The sequence below is a fragment of the Leiobunum rupestre genome, chromosome 5 (genome assembly GCF_980474605.1).
Source record: "Leiobunum rupestre chromosome 5, qqLeiRupe1.1.hap1, whole genome shotgun sequence".
Classification (NCBI taxonomy): domain Eukaryota; kingdom Metazoa; phylum Arthropoda; class Arachnida; order Opiliones; family Sclerosomatidae; genus Leiobunum; species Leiobunum rupestre.
In genome coordinates this window covers 20,369,917-20,392,903 of record NC_143388.1, presented here as the reverse complement: position 1 = coordinate 20,392,903, position 22,987 = coordinate 20,369,917, and the positions used below count along the sequence as shown (strand labels likewise).

General features: G+C 34.3%; 2 protein-coding genes across 3 annotated transcripts in view; one reads left to right on the top strand and one right to left on the bottom strand.

The window, feature by feature from the left end:
• The window catches only part of Zw10 (Zeste-white 10 kinetochore protein), a 51,648-nt gene extending 48,926 nt beyond the window's left edge, over positions 1-2,722 (top strand). Inside the window, exons 8-9 of the mRNA XM_090174612.1 lie at positions 1,168-1,439; positions 2,345-2,722. Of these exons, the coding sequence (XP_090030738.1) occupies positions 1,168-1,439; positions 2,345-2,593 (521 nt within the window). The 3' untranslated portion in view covers positions 2,594-2,722. The remainder of the gene's footprint in view (positions 1-1,167; positions 1,440-2,344) is intronic.
• Positions 2,723-6,856: 4,134 nt separating this feature from the next.
• Positions 6,857-22,987, bottom strand: part of LOC149943750 (frequenin-2-like) — a 91,196-nt gene continuing 75,065 nt past the window's right edge. For both annotated transcript variants that reach the window (XM_090174327.1, XM_090174328.1), the window contains 6 exons: positions 19,417-19,465; positions 16,640-16,729; positions 13,920-13,998; positions 11,730-11,818; positions 8,892-8,969; positions 6,857-8,463 (listed from right to left, as the gene is read on the bottom strand). In XM_090174327.1, the coding sequence (XP_090030453.1) occupies positions 8,371-8,463; positions 8,892-8,969; positions 11,730-11,818; positions 13,920-13,998; positions 16,640-16,729; positions 19,417-19,465 (478 nt within the window). In that variant the 3' untranslated portion in view covers positions 6,857-8,370. The remainder of the gene's footprint in view (positions 8,464-8,891; positions 8,970-11,729; positions 11,819-13,919; positions 13,999-16,639; positions 16,730-19,416; positions 19,466-22,987) is intronic.

Below are 22,987 nucleotides of genomic sequence, written 5' to 3'. Positions count from 1 at the left end.
TAAAAGAGTAGGGCTTCAAAAATCAAGTGGCTTTGCCGAACGGCGGAGACACGAACTGAGTCTCCCGCAATGCTTTTATACGGGAATTTGAAACTGTGTTGCAATTCGGAGACGTTTTAATAATTTTAGTGTTTGTACTCAACTATGAATTTTTCATATGATTGTTAGTAAGTTTCCAGGTTTGATTTAAGACTACTTTCATAATTTTCCCTTAATTATTTCACTCGTAATCTACTTTTCAAATCGACGAAAATTTTAAGGCGAGGAAATGAATTCCCCGCCTTTGGGACCTGTATTTGTGCTAGGCCTCGGTTTTAATGTTTGGAATTTAAAAATCATTGCGCTATCATTGAAAAAGGCTGGTTCGTTACTCGTTTGCACCTATAGTGGGTTAGTAAGCAAAAATGCCATTCATGTCAGAAGGGATGTAATATATCCAAATCTTCTGCTGGAGTAACATTTAGTTAATAGCCCTTCATGCCACGCGAGCCAACAGCTCCCCTACACTAACTATTACCGTTAACCTTGACAAGTTTTTATGGGAAGAGGAAACCGAAGAACTCGGGGGAACCCCTTTAACCAGTGGGGAGAGAACTTACAAACTCAACGCAGAAGTAGTAGTTCCGAGTTTTCCCACAGTGCCACAAGTTGGGATCAAACCCGGCTCCTCTTGCTGCGAGGCGAAAGCGCTTACCACTCAGCCACCCCACTGTAACACCACTTCTAGTTTTTAACTTAAATCCCCTCACCCCTCCCAGTTTTTTTCTGTGGCAGTAATTTTAATACAATAGAACTCCCATTGACACACTAAAGGTAATTATGGTTTATTGTATTGTGCGCATTTACATTCCATGGCAAAAACGCTTGTAAAGGGTGAATGGGAACTGGAAAAAAAATTATATTTAAAGAGCCGCCACACTGGAAAAAAATCACGAGTTAAAATTAATTTCCTTCCTTTCTTCTGTACTTGTGATATAGCAGATCTGACCCATCTATTATTTTTCCAGCCCTTTTTGGGAGCTCACATATTAAATTAATAAAATTCTAATGCTGGGGTAGCAAATCTTTTAAAATGTTGACTACTGTCAGTAATGATGAACCAGAACTCCTACTTTACTTTCAAACAATTGTCACGTATTATTAAGTACTAATATAATTGTTTTTCAGTGTTTCGAAATTTAACTATGATACCAGACTTTTTACCAAAAGCTACGAGATCCTTGCAGCAATGTGTTCACCAATTAAATTCACTGAGGCAGTTATGGATCTCTGTCTTGCCATTAGATGTGTACTTAAAGGCAATGGGAACATTGTGTAACTCAGTTGTGGAAGAAATCATTTACCAAGTCTCATCTCAGGAAGACATAACAGAAATTGTTACAGAACATCTTGGATCTCTGTTTGAGGTTCTTCTCAAAGAAATGCCACCATTATTTCAGGTAGTAATTTTGCCTCGTTTACTGTAGTAAATGAGGTTTGAAAACATTGCAGTGAACCACAATGAGCTCATGTTAGGGAATCACACTAGGTTTCTTTATTAAAAGCAACCATAGAAATTGCACAATAAAAGGGGCTGCATATAAATTTGGTTTCACCAAACCATGCTGAGAAAACATTTCAGTACATCTTATGTGTGATAAATTGGAATTCTGTTTTGGAAACCCACTGATTGCCATTTATCACACATTCTGATTTATTTATTATTTCTTACTTATTATATTTTCTTTATTAAACCATTTCTTATGGAAAATATGAACAAATAATTCCACGTAAGAAAATTCATCAAATATTAAGTTAAAACAGGAATCCATACCTCTACTTGGAATGCTTATCATGGCAGATTTTCGTCTCTATGTTGCTGATGGTTTTTTTTGCCATCACTATGTTTACTTAAAAAACATCAACTAGAGAGGGAGGGCCCATAAACGGGATTTTCTCTCTCTTAAGCGGAGCCAAAGCCGTCGGTGATCTTACCATACGCTATACGGCAGGATAAGCATTCGTATGTAAGTACATCTAGGTTGGATTTTAAATATGGCAAAGTTAACATGTCAGTCAACCTGAACCAGCAACGCATGAGACTACTATGCGAACCAATATAACTTTGACCACTGACACTGGACAAACTATAGGAGCTAGGGAATAAATCCATTGAAACCATTTCCCACAGAAGTTCAATGTCTTTTAGTTAATTTTTTTAAGGCTCATCTAGCTCTACCGCTTTAAGCATTGCCCAGAAAAATATTCTACATCTAAATTTAGCTGTTTAAATTGATTCTATTGAGATGCTTACATGTATGATTATTACTCCACATGCATATATTCAAATACTTTGTGTTTTCAGGTTGATAAATACAAAGATATTTCTGATTTAAGCCTATGTCAGAAGTATGTGTCAAAGTGGTCAAAATTCCAGGAGTTGAAATGGCTCATAGTTTCAAGTTTACGTGACATTGTGGAACGATGGGCTGAAGGGGCAGGACCCTTAGCTGTGGTTTTCACACCTGAAGAAGTAAAACAACTAATACGTGCTTTATTCCAAAACACAGACCGAAGATCAGCAGCGCTTGCTAAAATTTTTGCAATGAAATGAAATCATCTGTGATTAAATATTAAATTTTGTTTAAACAGTTTTATTTATATTAACATTGATTGAACCCTGTTTTATACATTATGTAAATTGATAGTATCTTACTAATATTAAATAAAATTTTAGTTTTGATGTCTGAATGTTTATTTTTAGCCACTGACCAACATTTCAAATGTCCATTACAATTGGCTTATTTCCCATGATGTTATTGATGTTACTAGTAAGATTTAATAGTGCATAGTGATTAGCACTCTCTTAAGGCCGGAAGCAAGCGACGTGACGCAAAATTGGAAAAAATCCTAGTTTCACATAAGCTTTGCTTGCTCGTGCTCAAACTTGGTTTTGAAAATTCCATTGTGTGCAGCCACCTTTAGTTTTCTTCTGTGGTTCTCTTTTCTATTACTCACATTCTTAGGATGGCAAATTTCTAGGTGTCAGCAAAATGACTATACCATTGACCTAACAGTAAAATACTAAAACTGAAGTACAACTAAAAACTAGGGTAAAACTCATGGTTTTGAGTTTTTTTATTTTAAAATGTTTTTTCACCATAGAGTAGATTTAAAAAAATTTAATTCTAATCACACTAAATTGGTCATTGGTAGTGCAAAGTATTTCAATCTCCTTATCTATATAGTTTGCCTATAAACCATAAAATCATTTTATCCTCAGATTTAAAGGTATTTTTAGGGGAATATATTTGTTTTCCCTCCCTATAATCGTATTTTCTGAGCCCCAGAACAGTCACATCTAATAAAATCTTATAAAATCATTTTTAAATACTACACCAGATAAATGGAATAAGTTTAAATTTTAATAAACCAAATTCTTAAATGTAGGTTAGTGTACATTAGTGATTTGTCAATTGTGAAAAAGACAGAGACATTAAAAAACCCTTTTACATACAAATTTCTTTATGATCGTGCTTTGACAGCTCCAAAAAGTCAACTTTCACAAGATATAAATATTTTTTTTCATTTGTTTTAACATCATTATTGTAGGCAATTCTATAATTCATTTTACCTAAAAGGTTCCAATATCGTATTTGAACAATTTCTTATGCATTTTATTTTAAGGAGATACACATTAAGGTTTATAACTGCTGCCATGACAGGACATTTCAACCTACATTTATACGGCAGTACGTATATCAGCAATCAGGGTGTCAAAGTGTAAAAAATGGCGCCATCAAATTTCACCCTTTAAGAATTGGAGATGACATTTGTACCCTAACAAAATATTTTCATGGTCTTTTAAACTAAGTTGGAGGTTTGATTACTAATGATAATGTTAATAGTCATTTGGAAATAACTATAAAAATATTAAATTTTGAGTATAATTTTTAAATAGAAAATATAATTATAAATACAGGAGATTTGTCTTTTCCCAGTAGTGAGCTTCCTTATAATAAAATGCACATTACACCATGGAAAATATATTATCAAAGTTTAACATCACTTCATGATTTGTTTCCCATATAGCCTCATCTAATTGAAATAGAGAGAAGAAATACCTCAAACAGATAATTCTTCTTAGCACTGATTCAAGCTAATTTTGTACTGGATAATCTTACCCATTTGTGCCTTTGTATCTTATAAGGCTTTTCTTATTGTACAAATGTGGCACATACCAAGGCTGGCAAATGCACAAAAATTTGCTATTGCAAATATCGCTTTATTTCCACTTCAATATTGGGTATGATAGTCTTTTTGTAAATGTTTGTGCTGTTTCTTTATTCATTACAAGAATTTATTAAGCTTTAACCAGCTCTCCTTTTCTCTATTTTGAAATGGTCCTTTTTGACTAATTTTCATAAATTTTTCTTAAGTCTCTCAAATCTTTGGTAAAACTCGTACATTTAACAGTGGGAATTAGCAAAAATGTTAATACCTACATATTTTCAGAAGAATGTTTATAACCATTTTTTAAAGCTTTTAGTTTTGATGAAATGTGCAAATCCGAAGAGCATTTATTATGGTTGATACTTAATTAATTTATGAGCATAAAAATGATACTCCGTCATGTAGCAATTTGTTTATTCCATATTACGCTCCCTGGTATAACAGTTTTGAGTTTTTTGCACACTCATATGTATAATTTGAATACATTGTAAAGGATAACTAGAAATTTCAATTTATAGTAACAATTGAATAGTTTTAAACAGTATAAACACCGAGATAATTTATTTGAAACAACAAATGCTACTTAGCATATTCACACGCTAAATACTAATATAAGGTAACAGGGAACACAGTGCCAAAAACATTACTTTTATTAAGAGAAAGTTATGTGAAGAATTACCAAAACTAGTAAAATGTTTAAAGCAGTTGTATGTTAATTAAATTAAACTAAATAAAAATTGTTTCACTATTTGAAAATACTCAATTTAAAAACTGAACACTTTTAATTTAATGATTGGCTTTTGAACCAATTTTACTTCAAGTTTGCTATTGAATCTTCAGTTTGGATTACAGAACTTTCAGTTAAAGCACATCAGGTCTTCTCTGACTACGAATTTCATCTAATTCCATGCGTAAAAATGTCCAATAAGAAACATTTTATCATATTTTCAAACTGACTAGTCAGCCAGAAATGGTAACATGTTTCATGAAAATATTAAACTTTTTAACCAATTTTTTTCTCTTTCATTCAACTGCTCTTTGACTCACAATAAAGGGACCTATTGACTGCATATTCTATCAGTCTGAATATAGCTGCAGGCTACGTAAATAACTGCGCTTAGGTGCTACATTTAAGCGAGTACAGATTTTAATTTACTCTGTAAAGTATCGGCATTGACTTTTATAAACCTATATCGCTTATAATTCAGCAAAAGTTTATAAATAACCGAAGCTGTGGCTCCACGGCACCATAGGCCAGTGGCTGTTTGCAAAGTTTAACAGACCCATTAGAAAAGTTAGGGGCTTGCAATTGGATGGAACATCTTATGATCTATGGAGTATACCTAACAAGATAATAGTTAGTGAAGGTAAAAGGCATCAGTACAAAAGATTAAATGAGGAGAAAAAGTCATCCTCTCCGGCTTCCAGAAGTTGTGAAGTCAGATATAAGCTGGTTGTCATTATAATAAAAGCTTACACTTCAAGAGTGCTCATAGTTTGAGCATGGGACAAATCAGAGGATCGTTGTTTTGTCACTTGGAAAAATTTAAGATATTCTTGGTGTATTTTTAATTCATTGTTATACTGTGTAAACAAGTATTTTTTTATTTATAATAAGTGTACTTATTTACTTGTCTAATTGATATTTTAATACCTTCACCTCTAACTTAGCATAGCCATAATCAGGATTTCATAAAATCAAATACAATCCAGTTTCTCACTTTCGCATATTTCTATAACAATCACATGCTTTAAAATATCAGGTATAGGGTGTTCCATACAATGCTTATAAGCCTCATCTGCAACCTCTCTTTTTTTATGGGCCTATTCATTCTGGAGAGCTATCTGTTTAAGTTATATAACTTCAAGGGGCTTTAAACTTCATGTGCATAAACTAAATACTATACTACTGAGGAAAACAAGTAGTTAATCTCTTTTTATTAGTTGAATGACTACCAGCAAGAATCCATACCTCTATTTGGAATGCTTATCCTGCCATATTACGTATCGTAAGATCACTCTGACGGTTTAGCTCCGATTAAAAGATAAAAAATCCCCTCTGCGCGCGCTCCTCTCTCGCGTTGTTCTTGGTTAAGATAACATAGTGACGTCACAAAAAACGTCAGCCACATCGAGATGAAAATGTGATGCGGTAAGCATTCCAAGTAGAGGTATGGATTAATGCTACCAGGTTTTGTTGATGGCAAAGTTTTTTGTTCTTAAATTTCAAAATAATCATTTTCAAAAATTTATTATATTCTAATTCAATCATTTATCATTATTTCGGCAGAAACCACCTTTAGAAGCATTTCAATTTCCAATAGGCCTCAGGCAAGAATTAGCTGGTGAAAGAGATTACCTTCTATTGTACGTTTCTTGGAAGTTATACACCGTGTTCGTTTCAGGCATATGTGTAAACTTTGATCATAATCCAGATAAAACTGTGTCAACAAGGTTTATAGCCCCTTTAATAAGTTTTTTATTTTAAACAAATCTACACCAAATTTACCCAAAATTACGCTTTAGCTCCAAGTTCTGTATGCAATATGCTTAATTATTTAATGTTGGTACGTATAAGAAATAATTACATTTGTAATAAGTATATTGCAGTGGCGTAATTGATTATCTCGATTTAACGGAACAGAACCAGGTCATGTACAGATATTCAAGTACAAACTATTTCAAAATATTTCTATCAGTTGTATAAAACACATTTATTTTGGTACACAATATGTTAACTGCTCTAGCTTATTAAATAGGCATGCAATCATCTTAAAAGTACATTAATTTAAAGTGTGTATCATTACATTTAAGAGATATGTGTGATCCCTCAACAACTGGTTTTCAAGAACAAACCTCGAAGACCTTAAAAATTATATATTCTTACATATCAACAGTGTAATGTTGGCAAGCATTACAGTCATAGAGCACCAACTATTTTCAGGTATCTTTAATATCCTAGAAGGCGTTTTAGGAAGCTAAGAGTTAATTTGTTGTGGTGTTCTCAAATTATGCATGGAAGTAAAGTTAGATTTTTAAGCCTTTTGTGTCTTTAACTTGACGCTGAAAATAATGTTGCTACTTATAGTTTACTTGACGTTTTCAAATCAAAGTTTTTTCTGTGAATTCAAATCATTGAACAATATATTTTAGTAATTTTCAATGGTATAATTAAAATAAACAAATTTCAGATTTTTTAAAATGATGTTATTGTAACCCATTTTGTATTTTTTTTTAAATGGTGTCACCTACCAGGACTCACTGAGATTTAGTAGCCCACAAAATATAAACATTTTAAGCACCCTTGAGAGTTAAGGATTATTATTCATAGTGTAAAACTAATACGATTAATTGTGCGTGAAGGCAGCGACAAAATAGGCAACAAAAGAATAAGTTTTGTATGTATCGAGACACGCCACTGCATTGAAGATTACCAATATCTTTCAGACAATATATTTTCCTAATTTTTGATATGCATTACCATTCTATCCACCACCAGTTCATTTACAATAAATGTAATACAAAATTATTTGGGGAAAGTGCATTTAACAGATTTTTCAGAAGTAATACCAAAAATCAATTAATAGAAAACTATATGGTTAACTAAATAAGACTTATTATTTGTTACTACATATTATGGCTTTTAAAATTAAATGAACAAAATAATTAAAGTAAACATTTTAAAGGGGATTGTCTTGACAGATTCAATAATCGTGAACACCCTAGATTTATTTTATTACGAAGAAATCTTTGAATGCGCTTTGGCTTAGAGATTTAAATAATTTTAATTTTTTCTTTTCATATATATATAAAAATTCATAATAGTCGACGCCTTTAGCGAAAGCGTTTTTGTTAAGAAAGTCCATATTTACATTTGAAGGACGCCATCTAGTTGTTTAACGTCACTTGTGGGCTTGCTCTTCTGAGAGAAGAACTACACGGAATTGTATAAACAGCGTTCAGTAAAAGTTGTGGGTTTTTTTAGATGATTCAGTTTGTGTTCTTCTCCATACACTCACTATATAGTGTATAGGGAAGTCTTATTTGAAGACACTGCAGTTTCTGTTTCTGCATAACCAATTTAAGTGGTTGCCTATTGGTTTCATAGTTTGTAGCAAAATATTGAAAAATTGACTAGGATCGCACGCACTGTCGACGTTACGGCGAATACAGGGAGAGCGCCTGCACTATTTTTGGATCCTGCTTGGAGCCCTCCTTGAACTCTTCCAGTGATAGACGATTGTCGTGATTCTAGAAAAAAAAATATATACTCAATATTTCTAAAGTGCATTTTACTACCAATGACTTTTTTCACCCAGAAAACAATTAAATAATTATCCAGTTTTTTCATTTAAGAACCCACAAAAAGTTCACCAAACAGCAAAAGATAATATTCTGTATTGTACAAAATTATTGACCCGCCTCTAATGGAAATTTTACTTATTTTAAATAATGAAAATGTAGTATTTTTCTATTGCAGGAAATTGAAATTGATTCAGTGTCTTCTTTTCAAAGGGTCTTAGGTATGCCTATTATATTTCTATTGAGCAGTGTCAACAGTACCAACTACTTGGTCTTCATGATATGTCCTTTCACGATTTAATGCAATTCATAAAGTAACATAGAAATAGCTCAGGGCAGTAAAAAAATTCGTAGAATTAACATTATTTTTATATTACCTTATCTAGCTGTTCGAATATTTTATCCACCCTTGATTTTGGATCATCATCTTCCTCGCCGTCTTTTCCCTGCGTTCCCTGTTCAACATACAAAACTTGGTATTCAGTAAAATTACTTTTATTCCATCCTGTTAGATTTTTTTCAATTAATATCATTCTGGCTTGAAAGTAAATTGCTAAATACAGGGTGTCTTTTTTTGCTCGAAAAATTATTTATTTTAAAAACTGTTTTCTAGAAAGTTGAAAACATAAGAATATCGTTGGTTCGAAAAAATTAAGTTGGGCTAGCTAAAAATGTATTCGCATAGTGTCATAAATTAAATTTACGTTTATTGGAAAAAGTCGGATAATTGTTTAAGATTGGGAAGAGACAATAATTAAAGAAGTAATTAAAGAAGATATTGTTTTTCCAAATACATACAACAAATAATTTCCAAAAAGAATTTCTTTAACAAAATGTGACAAAAATTATAAGAATGGTTCAAATATTCCACCATCAGCTGCGATACAAGCTTGAGCGCTAACAATCAAGTTGTCAAAAGCATGTTAAATCATTTCTGGGGTAATTTCCTGGCAGGCGCTTATAATTTGTATAAAAAAGAAATCGAACAGCGTAAGGTCTAGTGATCTTGGTGGCCAAAGTATTGGTCCGTTTCTCCCTATCCACTGTTGCTTAAATTCGTTGTCGAGAAACGTGCTCACGTCTCTGTGGTAATGAGGCCACAACCTGGCTCGTTGAGCTAATGGAAGTTCGTCGAGCTGCTCTACTAGTTCGTTTTGTAGCAAATGTAAATAATTCTGCCCATTTAGATTTGGTGGCAGAAATACAGTACCAATAAGACGGTTTCCTACTAAACCAACCCAAACGTTCAAGCGTCCAAACTGAAATTGATGACGGTGTTCAAACCTAAAGTGTGGATTTTCGTCTTGCCAAAAGTGATGATTCTGGCGATTGTAAGGCCAATCTCTCGAAATTGAAGCTCCATCAGAGAGTAAAACGTGGATAAATTGAGGGTCGTTATCCACAGAATTCAGCAGCCAGTTGCGGAAGTCCAGCCGTCTTTGAGCGTCTTCATCTACTAAACCTTATTGGAGCGTAGCTCTGTAAGGATGGTACTTATGTGCACGTAATATTTTCCATACACATGTTTTACTACAGCCCAAATCAGCACTTGCCACGGAACAACTTTTACGCAGGTACGCAACAAAGTACGCCAATACCGTGTTCTCCAAGTCGTAATAACGCTGACCAACACCTCGAAATCTAGGTTCTGCATTGCCATACTGCAGAAAGTCATTGCTTTAAAGTGACGAAGGTCTAACCCCTGAATAAAAGGTGCGTTTGACAAAATATCTGTCAAGTGTACAGTACATACTTAGCACTCATGGGATATTTGCCAATTTTAATAAATGTTGTAGAAATGGAAAATTATCGAGAAAAAATTACCATAGTACAATTACAACAAAAATAATAAAAATTAAGGAAAAAACATTTAGCTAGCCCAACTTGTCACATTTTCAAGTCGGGTTTTGTAGTGGAAAATTCGTTTAAATTTTTTCGAACCAATGATATTCTTATGTTTTCGATGATGCTCTACAAGTTTCCCATTGACAAATGAATTCCAGCACCTAGCGGTGAAAAATTAAGTTTTTTAAAAACGTGAAAATAATGTTCGATGATTTTTTGTCAGCGAGTACCATAAAAATTTCAACTTTCTCAAAAACATAGTTTTTAAAAGAAAATAACTATTTTGAGCAAAAAAACACAGTGTAATCAAACTATAGTGTTATTGATAATGGAAATCTTGGAAGAATTTGTATATTTTAAAATAAATTAAGTTATAGTATAATTTAATCTGAAATAAAATTATTTCCACTTTTTCTTAATTAAACTGGACAAAATGCTCATTTAAAAAAAATTAGCTATAGCTTTGAACTTGGTAAATTAAAATTAATTGAATGAATTATTGTCGACAAGAAAAACGGTAGATAGGACCCCAGTAAATATTGAAGTTGCGAAGTGGTGAGGAATCACCAAATGTTCCCCTCTTTTCCTATCACAAACTTTATTTATTTTACTGTCTATTGATAATGAAAAAGCAAAGCTTTTAAATATTCCTAGCCTGCTAGTGTTGCATCTTCTCACTAACAAGGAGACGACCCGATGTGTTACACACCGATTTTGATCAAACTCGGGGATTTAGTAGACCTCAATGTAACTTGAAAATTCCCCAAAGGAAAAATTTCAATGGGCTTCTGATTTGCCATAGCAACCGAAAACGTTTTTGACAACTCACTTCGAATTTTTCTCTACGGGATTTAACATGGAAAAATCGTAAAATATTGAACATTGTGTTTGAACTCAAATGAAGTTTTTTTTATTTTTGGGGTAATTCGGGTCATTTTGGAGGAATGAACGTAAAATTGGGTAAATGCGATTAAGTTTGAGTAAATAGAAATAAAATTGGGTGAATGCGAATAAGTTTAGGTAAATGCGAATACATTTGGGTAAATATGAACTAAATAGGGTAATTGGAAACAAAATTGGGTAAATGCGAATAAGATTGCGTAAATCCTAAGCAGGATACAACAGATTTCCAATCAAGATCACGTCATCTATTTAAATCAAATTAGGATTGATCAAATTGGTCTATTGTAAAACAAGACTTATTGTAATGCTTTAATTTATCATATAAAAGCAATTTATATAAGTCAAAGTTAATTTGGAGACTATCTAAACATTACATACATGACTTAAAGGGGGCTACCATAATCATTTGAAAATTTTCTGATAGCCATTTTCATTCCTTACAACCAAATTAATTTTAATTTACTTACTAGCATTTGGTATATGGCATCAACTATGTTGTACATTTCTTCTCTTTCGATGTACCCGTCATTGTCTACATCATATAATTTAAATGCCCCTGAAAACAATGTAACGGCTAAATCATTTGTACCATTAAAGGGGGTTTACAAATGTTTTTAAAATTGTGTTCCCCACTTACAGATATATAAGAAATAATTTTGGTCTCTCAACACACTTGTGGTATGTTCAAAGAGAGATAGAGTTTAGAGATTTGTATCATACACTCAGGGGCGGACCGTCAAATTTGGGGGCCCTGGACTAACACAGTTTGCGGCCTATCCAATTAACCCAAGTTTGGGTGTATCAGATGCATTTTGCAGGGAAAATGGAAAATGTAATTTTTCTTACATTTTTAATTTCAATTGATTTTATTTTTTGATTGAACGGGGTCCTAGCTGGGCCGCAGCCCCTAAAGACCATGCAATGATACCCAACTCCATTTCGGATTCATAACCAACCTCGTTTCGGATTCATACCCGACCCCGTTTCGGATATCCACCCGACCCCGTTTCGGATATCCACCCGACCCCGTTTCGGATATCCACCCGACCCCGTTTCGGATATCCACCCGACCCAGTTTCGGATACCCACCCGACCCCGTTTCGGATTCATACCCGACCCCGTTTCGGTCTCATACCCAACACTAATTCTTTGAAATATTAAGTTGTCTCAAGACGTATAATTCTGGTATGAACCTTTAACAACGTATTATATTAATACATCCAGAATTTATACAGTGCAATATTATCAAAATTCTAAATTTTAGCCAGAGCTTCCAATGTTCAGTAGACCGCTTTCGCCCTTTTTGGGCCTCATCAGTACTGTGCAGGAACTTTAGCTTAACTCGGAAATCTGCCGATATCAGTAAAACTATTATACATTCAGAGTGCCCTATATGTGAGCAGTCCATTGAAATTTATAGTGAAATTCTTCACCAATGATTGCATGGCGGTCGCTATTCAGCAGACATCTTTTACGCTCGGGTTTTTGTTGAATTCCAACGTTAAGATATTTATATGAAAATTAATTTTTTTTTAATTTTTCATACTGTTCAGATTTCCAACATTTCGGTAATCAGGCCCGAAGCAAGTATACCACCGACAGTTATTTGAACAGTCGGCCAATTGTACTTTTTACCGTCTACAAAGAGACCTTTAATGCAACGGTTGGCCGACTGTCGGTAATCAGGCCCGAAACAAGTATACCACCGACAGTTATTTGAACAGTCGGTTAATTGTACTTTTTACCGTCTACAAAGAGACCTTTAATGCAACGGTCGGCCGACTGTCGGTAATCAGGCCCGAAACAAGTATACCACCGACAGTTATTTGAACAGTCGGCCAATTGTAATATTTACCGTCTACAAACTTTGGACTCTTACCCGACACATGGACACTTAGCCAACTGTATTTCGGCGCCTATGTGCTACTGGGGAGGGGCTTTGCTTTTGTACCCCCTTAAACACGTTTTTACTAATTGGGTGCTTGCTCGTAGCGTCGTCAGCATGCATCATAACTAAGTCCTGTATTGAAACGTTCGCCATGACATAAATTTGACGTCACAGATCGCGAGGCAAAACACCACATTCCCGCGAAATAATAACGTCATGTCATGGCGGACCCATACGCGTTACCATGGCAACGAACACACCCACGAGTAAGCTACGAATAACCTTGGATATGAAGGAAATCGTACCCAGTTAAACGCTTCCTATACGCCAATTTAGATAATTTACATTTTACACTGTATTCTACCGGGAGCTATTATTAACTTTGCCCTTTTTATGCTAATAACTATTCATTTTCAAAAATATTCTGATAATTAGGAAAGCGTGAGAAGCTTTGCATCTTAGAATTGTGATTACATTGTGATATTATCAGGATTATGTTAGAATTATAATTCGTTTTGTTATATTTGTATGTCAAACTGAATATTGAATCTTTTTGAACTAACCATGGTAAAATAGTCAATTTAAAAGATTTAAAAAGAGAGATACGCATTTAAGGTATTACGGCAGAAGTGCTAAGGTTACACAGCAGATAAACAGATTTTTCCTAGAAGTGTTTTTATCGGCTCTCAGTGACCTAAATACGTTCTTGCGTGTAAGTGGAGTATTTGATTCGTAAGAGTAGGTTCCAAAACAATATTTAAATACTTACAAACGAGCTTTTCCTCCAGATTTCCCCTCGACGTTACGGAAAGCGCTCGAATGAACTCTTCGAATTCTATTGAACCATCCTAAAAAGTAAAATTAAACCTATAATGAGCAAACTCAATGTTGGTAAATATATCGAGAATATATTCAGGTCAACAGAGACTGTGTTGGCACAACTATAACGTTTGTTTTTAAGATATCCACCTAAGACAAAGCCTGCGTCTCCCCCCCCCTCCCCCCTCCCACTTACTGGGATGAAGGGAAAAGATTACACAAAGAAAAAAGGAGGTTCGTGGTTTTTACTTCGGATGTACACATATTTTGTTAACCTGAACACATTCATGAAAATATATATTAACATCATTTTAAAATATTATTCCAAAAATATATGCAGATAATAAGTTGTTTCCTCGTTACGTCGTAGCCATACATCGTAGCTTAAAACGGCAGCCATGACATTACTTTAACGTCACAGATCGCGAGGCAAAACGTCACAGATCACGAGGTAAAACGACACATGATCCTGCGAAATAATAATGTAACCGCCATGGACGTCTAAAGGCTGGTTTTCACTAGGGCAAAAACGCCACGACGGTGAACGTCGACGCAAAACATTCCCTAAGGGTTGGTTTTCACTAGCGCAAAACCGTCGTGACGGCGGGCGTGAACGCAAAAATTTTCTATTAGGCCTAACGAGGATTTCAAAAGTTAGCGCCCGCCGTCACGGTGGTTTTGCCTTAGTGTAAACCAGCCTTAATGCAATATTTTTGCGTCGACTGTCACCGTTGTGGCGTTTTTGCCCTAATGAAAACCAGCCTTTACTGTCATGGCCAACCTATAAGCGTTACCATGGCAACGAACACATGCCACGCACGCGAGCATGCTACGAATGGTGTCATATTTTTGGAATAATATTTTGGACGGGTGGGCAAAGCAATACAAAAGCTGTTGAGGCCATGTGATTTCCTACCGTTTGATATATAATTTACCATCCTATGTTAAAAAGTGGCCACTGCCCACCCTCAGGATACCCGGGTGAGCAAACCAATACAAAAGCTGTTGAGGCCATGTGATTTCCTACCGTTTGATATATAATTTACCATCCTATGTTAAAAAGTGGCCACTGCCCACCCTCAGGATACCCGGGTGAGCAAACCAATACAAAAGCTGTTGAGGCCATGTGATTTCCTACCGTTAGATAGACGGAAAGTATCAAAGGTGAAATAGGCAAGCAAAACACGACGAACATAATTCTTTTAATTATTGAAATTAGTGGAAATATGATTTAAAGAAATTCTTAACCATGGATTCAAATGTGTTTATTTTAGGAAATTTATATCAAACATTTGGGTAGTTTAGGCACCAAAAGTCATGTAAATTCGGAAATTCATGAAAAAAATACCCATTTATGTAATTTTGCAGAACAGAAATTATTAAAATATGTCATTCTCGAATTTTATACTATCTCGGTGATTAAATTGGTATTTTCCTAGAGCAGATATTTAACATGGATTATTAACAACTGCATGAATAATATTATTGCCAGAATGTATTTATGTACTAAGAATATGGCAAGACGGAGATTCTGTCCCCATGGTCGCATACTTTGCAGTTTAAGGGCCTGTTGCAAAAGCCCTAGCCAAAGTGCTAGCCCATTGAATTTAACATGTGCGATTCTAGCAAAGTAGACTTTTGCAACAGGCCCTAAGTTCGACTGCTTTGGATTTTTTGGTCTCACTCTTTCACATAGACGCGAGCGTAGACGATTCCAATCTTTTACTTTTATTGTTTTATCGATTGATACCAACTTTGTTTCCCGGTCACTCTCCCTTTAAGGGGGTTGGTCGGAGGGGGCGAAAATTAACGGCACTGCGTGCGCGTCAAAGAGTTCTATCGAGTGAGACCAACTTTTTTTTCGTTCACTCTCCCTTTAACGGGGTTGGTCGGAGGGGGCGGAAATTAACGGCACGCGTGAGGGGCGGAAAATCTCTTTATCAACTATCCAAACTATAAAAGTGTTCAACGCTAAAAGTTCAAGCATGAAATTCGAAGAGGACGGCGTGGCTGGCTTGATAAAGATGTCGGTTTTGGAGACTACGCGGCCAGAAATCTGAGTTCGAATCCCGGTATCGCCAATAATATAAATTATTTTCGCAGCTCCATCTACCGTGTCGTCGCGTTCCACGACAAACAAACAACAACACTTAACGACATTCCGTCCATAGCAATAGTCCCACTTTGATATATATATATATATATATATCGATGTGGAACTAAATAGGACTTTGTAAACAAATCGAGGTAACCAGCGTAAAAAAGCTAACTTAAACAGTATTTAAAGTCTATGCTGGTTCTCAACTCACCCCCTACAACACCCTGTAAATAAATAAAAGTGTATTTTTGTGATAGAAACATGATTATAATTAAAATTATTTTCATTATAACGTAATTTTTTTCTAGTTACCATTTTTATCTCTATATAAAATTAAATGTTGAGTCTTTACCCGGACTGGAATCCACGCCAAGCCATTAGGCTTAACTAAAATGGGCAACGGTAGATGTCGCGACTGAAAGGCACCGCTTTTTCATCGACTATGTATGATAGTAATGATGAACTCAGTTGCTTTCGATTTTTAGGCGGTGGGTGTACGAGGGTTCATTCTTCCCCCGAAAGGGTTTTATTATCGGATTCTGGTATTACGTATAAAAATCAATGAAACTTACTTTGTTTTCGTCAAAGACCCTAAATACGAGAGATGCGAACCTCGAAGGATCACCGTGTGGAAAGAACTGTTTGTAAATCCTTTGAAACCCCTAAAGAGAAATATTGCTTAAGTCATTTGAAGAAACGGCCCAATTTATATTAATAGTTCCAGCAGGGTTAAGCCTGGTTTTCACTTGGCGGAAAATCACCGACAGAAAGTTTGACGTCGGCGATATGGTTTTCGACGTTTCGCTCACTGTCGGCGTTTTAGCATTTTCACTTGGCGTTTTTTTAGGGCGGAAATAAAGCGATTTCTTTCAGGCAGCGAGTTCGTCGGTTTTCGTCTGATAGTGGAGATTTAAGCCTAGGCCTAAAAATGGATGATTTATCTGATCATAATAGTGAACTATTGATTAAAGCTCATGTAAGCATTTTAAATTTAATGTTATTTTACATGATCTATCGTGTTCAAAGAAATATGAGTTATGAAAGATCGGTTTGTGTGAAAGAAACATACTGGAAAAGAAGGCAACAAGGGTATCAAAAAAAAACACGTTCCAAAATTCACAGAAAAGCACGTGGCCGAGTTCCGGATGCAAGAAGCAGGAAATTAACCATCCCCCTAACGTCACAGTCACCTTTCGAAAATGGTTTTTGATTGGTTGAAAAAGAGCGAAATCGCCCAACTGAGCGAAAAAAATAGAAATGAAAATCGCCACACAAAACCGAAAACCGGCGTCGACGGAAATTTTCGCCCATTTTCCGTCGACGCCGGGCTTTTTCGCCCAAAAACCGCCAAGTGAAAACCAGGCTTTATTCCTCTTTTAGGAGGTTGGATTACGGCGCTATGTCAGTAAAAGAAACACGTGCCCTACAAAGTCAAACTTTCTTCACCTTCCTCGGTGAACGAGTATTCCAGAAAAAATACGTAAACAAAGGTGGGATCGATTTTTTAATGAAAATAATTAAATGCAATTAATTTACTTCGACCCCGAAAGCTTCAGTACACCAACCTCCTAAAGTTAAATAAAACTGGTTTCGGTATTACCCATTGCACAACCAACTTACGAGTATGCCTGCCAATCCTGTCAGTGACGGTGATCCCGTGGTGGCTCTGGGGCTCGAGCCCCCACAGGGAAAAACCAACGAGGGCAGAGCCCCCACAGAAACATATTTGAGGAAAAACGGCGATCAGGGGAAAATTTATAATCTCACTGCCTTTATTTGGGTCGGAATTCAGTCTTTTTACAGAAGATATTTTGAGATTGCAGATGCGGGTAGCATTAAGATGTTATAACCGTAAAATTGATTTGGATAGATTCGTACCCTATTTTACTTAAAATACCTGCGTAAAGTATGTGGCCATGTACACAGATATTTTTTTAAAGATATCGACTTAACTTTTGTTATCATTGTATTCATTGACCGATGAGATATAAGAAAGAACACAAAAAATATATATAGTAATAAAAATTTGGAGCTGTACATTTTCTTGCTTAAGTTTTAAGTATACAAATTTTTGGATAAAAAAAATGGCCCGTGCCCCCACAAAAATGTTTTCCGATCACCGCCGCTGAATCCTGTTCAGTATTTAAAAGTATAATATGTAACGTAATCATTCATAAGCATAAAGGATTTTTCTCTAATGTAACTTATTTCAAGGTCGGTGACGTAAGATATAAAAGGGAAATTAGAAGACCCTCGGCCTCGACGCCGAGTGAGTTTTTGGACCCAGGTTCGATCTTTGCTTCTGAGTTATTATGTTACATATGGTTCAAGCTATGAATAATGTGCTTTTGGACTAGAAAATCACCCTTATTTTGAAGCCTGTTCACTACTCCTAATGCCAAATAGGCCCTTAAAAGGAATTGAACCTCCAACGCGTTCTTTATGGAAGACCCCATCCATTTCCTTTATTTCCTTCACAATCAGCGATTATCAGCGACGCAATTGTGAAAAGCCATGGCAGGCAGCGGACAATATTGGAACCCTCGGAATGCGACAGAAATACCAGAGGTTATATTCCCTTTAAATAAAACATCTTCAAGGAAATCGTAAAAGAGTAATATTTTCAAGAACTAGGACCTGCAAGTTAATTACTGTGTATATTGTTACGTAGGTAAAAGGACCACTCAGGAGTTTGGGTTAAGACACTTTTATTAAAAACTCTTTACTAAGAAATACAAATCTAAAACGCGGAGGTTGCGGCTCGGGCTAGCATTTTCAGCTGACGACCTTGCCGATAATTCCCTGGGGCTTCTCTTTTTCAGCGTCTGTCTACCAGAGAAGGTCACGAACGAAGACCCCGAAACTGGACGCGAGGACCCCTTTTAAGGGCGGCGAAACGACCGGAGCGCCTCTCTTCCCACCTAGCGGTAGCGTCGGTTGGACCAAGTATTTCGGGAGGGTTACTGGTTTTGCTGTTTCCGTCCGGTAACGCAAAAATATAGTGCTTGTTGAAATATTGGAAAGTTTTCACCTGTATGATATCCAACAAGTGTTTAAAAAAACACGAAGTTCTGTTTAAAGGTGAAACGTTTCCATTATTTCAACAAGCACTTTTCAAAAAATTACTAGCAGTTCCTGACTCTCGGAAATGTTTCTTGGCGATTTCTTTAAGAATATTTTATTTAAGCGCCTATTGCCCAGGTTTTACTCCTTTAGACACCGTGGCACCGCCGATCATGTAGATATGGATAAATTTACAACGGATATTCTACGATAGCAAGTACTCCTTGCGGTAATTATGTAAATAGATGATCAAAATTAGGCTTAAAAAGGAAATGATTTTACCTACTTGTTCAGTTAGTAATCCGTTTGGGCAGTCTTTCAAAAATCCTTTGTACCTATAATGTGAAACAATACTGTAATTAGGAGTTTTAAATACTTGAAGATAATAACTTTTTTCATGCCATACAAAAATACCAAATCTATTGGACAAAGAAAAGATTTTTTCTCAAGGTAATGTGAGAAGTTCGCGAATCTCTCTATCGCTCTATAAACATACGCAGGTATGAATTTCTGGAATATATAAATCGAACCCATCTTTTCCCACTATTCCTAAATTTTAATTATCCATTTGATTGCCATTGAGATGCCATTTAGAAGAAAGAGTATTTAATTAGACCTCTGTAAAATTAGAACCATATTTCACAATGAAAGTCGATATTTTTATCTTTGAATTGGAAATCATCACTAGAAGCATAAGTTAATGATACCTCTAACAAGGAGACGACCCGAGGTGTTACACACAGATTTCGTTCAAACTCGGGGGATTGGTAGACCTTCATGTAACTTGAAAAATCCTGAAGGGATTTTATTCAATGGGCAACGGTTTTTGACAACATGAAATGGAAATTTTCCTATTGAAAATAACATGGGATTTTGACCGATTCCAAGGGTCCCCCCCCCCCCCCTGTGAAGAATTTTAAAAAAATTTAAAAAATTTAAAATACCAAAATTATAAAAAATTGATAAAAATTGACGAAAAAATCAAAATTGATCACATTTGGATCAATTTGAACCAAATGGGTGAAAATGAACCGATATGGCTTAAATTGGACAAAATGTGAGAAAAAAAAATGCAAACATTGAAAAAAATATTTCAAAATTGATTAAAATAACTTTTTTTCAAAATTTAAAAAAAAATATAAAATTGAAAAAATATTGATAAAAAACCGTAGTTTCGATCAAAATTCATAGGAATTGACGGAAATTTATTAGTTGTGTAAAATTGGATTAATGTATAGATAAATTGCAATTTTTTGAAAAACAAAGTATTTATTTTGGTCAATTTGATCAAACTTGACCAAAATTGGAAAATAATAGATCTAAATTAGCCCAATTTTAAAGTTTTGTAAAAATTATATAAATAAAACTAAATTCGACCAACTATCTCGAAATTGTTTCAAATATTTTTTTTCAAAATGTTAATAACACTGAAAAAATTGATCAAAATCAATAGTTTCGATCCAAAACGATCAAAATTGATAGGAATTGATGGAAATTTATTTATATAGATAAACGGCTTTTTTTTAATTATTTTCCAAATTTGGAAAATAATAGATCGAAATTAGCAATTTTTTTAAATTATTATTATTATTGATTATTTTAAGAAACAATGTAATACAAAATTGTTTTATCCGTTGTTATTAAACGTTTCTCGGTTTTTCTAATCATTTGTTTTGTCATATTTTACCTTTTTAAGTACGTTATATTTGCACAAACATATTTATGTACAGTACTATAACACTATATAGGAAAGAAATTAGTTCGTCATTTCCGTTTTCTACCAACCTACATGATTTTTTAGTAACAATTGTGAATTTCATTAAAAGTAACTTATTCGATGGTTTACTCAAGTATAATTGAAATATTTACGCGTTTACCCAATTTTATTTGAAATAATTATTAATTTTTCCCAATTTTACTTGAAGTAACTAATATTTATTGGTTTTACCCAAATTTGTTCGCTTCCATCCGTATTTAATGATAAATTAAAATCATTAAAAATTATTTCTATCAAATAAAATTGGGTAAAAACCTTTTAAAAATTAAATATTTGGATTAAATTGGGTAAACCTTTGAAAATAAGTAATTTTTAATAAAATTGGGTGAAATTCATAAAGAATTATTTATATCAAATCAAATTGGGTTAAATTCATTAAATTGAGGGAAATAAAGAAATTCCGCTAAAATTACCCAAATTGGAAGAAAAAATTAAAAAATATTAAAATTGGGTTAAATTAAGATATTAATAAATATTATATTATACTTGAGTAAACCATCGAATAAGTTACTTTTAATGAAATTCACAATTGTTACTAAAAATCATGTAGGTTGGTAGAAAACGGAAATGACGAACTAATTTCTTTCCTATATAGTGTTATAGTACTGTACATAAATATGTTTGTGCAAATATAACGTACTTAAAAAGATAAAATATGACAAAACAAATGATTAGAAAAACCGAGAAACGTTTAATAACAACGGATAAAACAATTTTGTATTACATTGTTTCTTAAAATAATCAATAATAATAATAATTTAAAAAAATTGCTAATTTCGATCTATTATTTTCCAAAATAAATACTTTGTTTTTCAAAAAATTGCAATTTATCTATACATTAATCCAATTTTACACAACTAATAAATTTCCGTCAATTCCTATGAATTTTGATCTAAACTACGGTTTTTGATCAATATTTTTTCAATTTTATTTGTTTTTTTCAATTTTGAAAAAAAATTATTTTAATCAATTTTGAAATATTTTTTTCAATGTTTGCATTTTTTTTATTTTTTTTCTCACATTTTTTCCAATTTAAGCCATATCGGTTCATTTTCACCCATTTGGTTCAAATTGATCCAAATGTGATCAATTTTGATTTTTTCGTCAATTTTTATCAATTTTTTATAATTTTGGTATTTTAATTTTTTTTAAATTTTTTAAAATTCTTCACAGGGGGGGGGGGGGACCCTTGGAATCGGTCAAAATCCCATTTTATTTTCAATAGGAAAATTTCCATTTTATGTTGTCAAAACATTTTTCGTTGCCATGGCAAAACCGTTGCCCATTGAATAAATTCCCTTTAGGATTTTTCAAGTTACATGAAGGTCTACCAATCCCCCGAGTTTGAACGAAATCGGTGTGTAACACCTCGGGTCGTCTCCTTGTAATTAGACAAATAGCCCTTTCAAGGTGGAATCTTTGTCCAGAAAATGTGATGTCAAATCTTGTCTCTCCGATTCCCGCGAAAATGAAAGATTTTAACAATATCTCGGACGCACCGCCACTGTGCGGTCGAGAATGAAACTATATTGGGCTGAGAGAAATAAACCAATAGCAAAAAAACGTTCTTTGGCCTCTGTGGGGGGAACGAATTTTCTAAGGGAATACTGAAATTTATCTCTTTTGGGGAAGTTCAAGCTAGCCTTGCACCAAACGGGATTAAAGAAATGTCAGCTTCGGCAGTTCCAAGTGTATGTTAACGCTACTTTGATACGCAGTACGGAGAGACATAGGTCGATTTGGACAAGCATATCCGCCATAGGCAGCATAGCCATTTGTCTACTTAGAGGTATCATTAACTTATGTTAGAAGTAAAGTTCAAATCTGCTCGCCCTGGAACAAAAATTTGCTTTAGTTTGGAACTTTGTCATTGAATCCCTGACTAGTGAGCCTCCTATCTTAATTTATTTTAGTAGTCTGCCTGACTAATGAGCCTCCTATCTTAATTTATTTTGGTAATCAGCCTGACTATTGAGCCTCCTATCTTAATTTATCGTAGTAGTCAGCGTGAGCCTCCTATCTAATTTATTTTAGTAGTCGCTGAGTAGTGGGGGTAAAGAGGGGGTATAGTTGAAGAAGG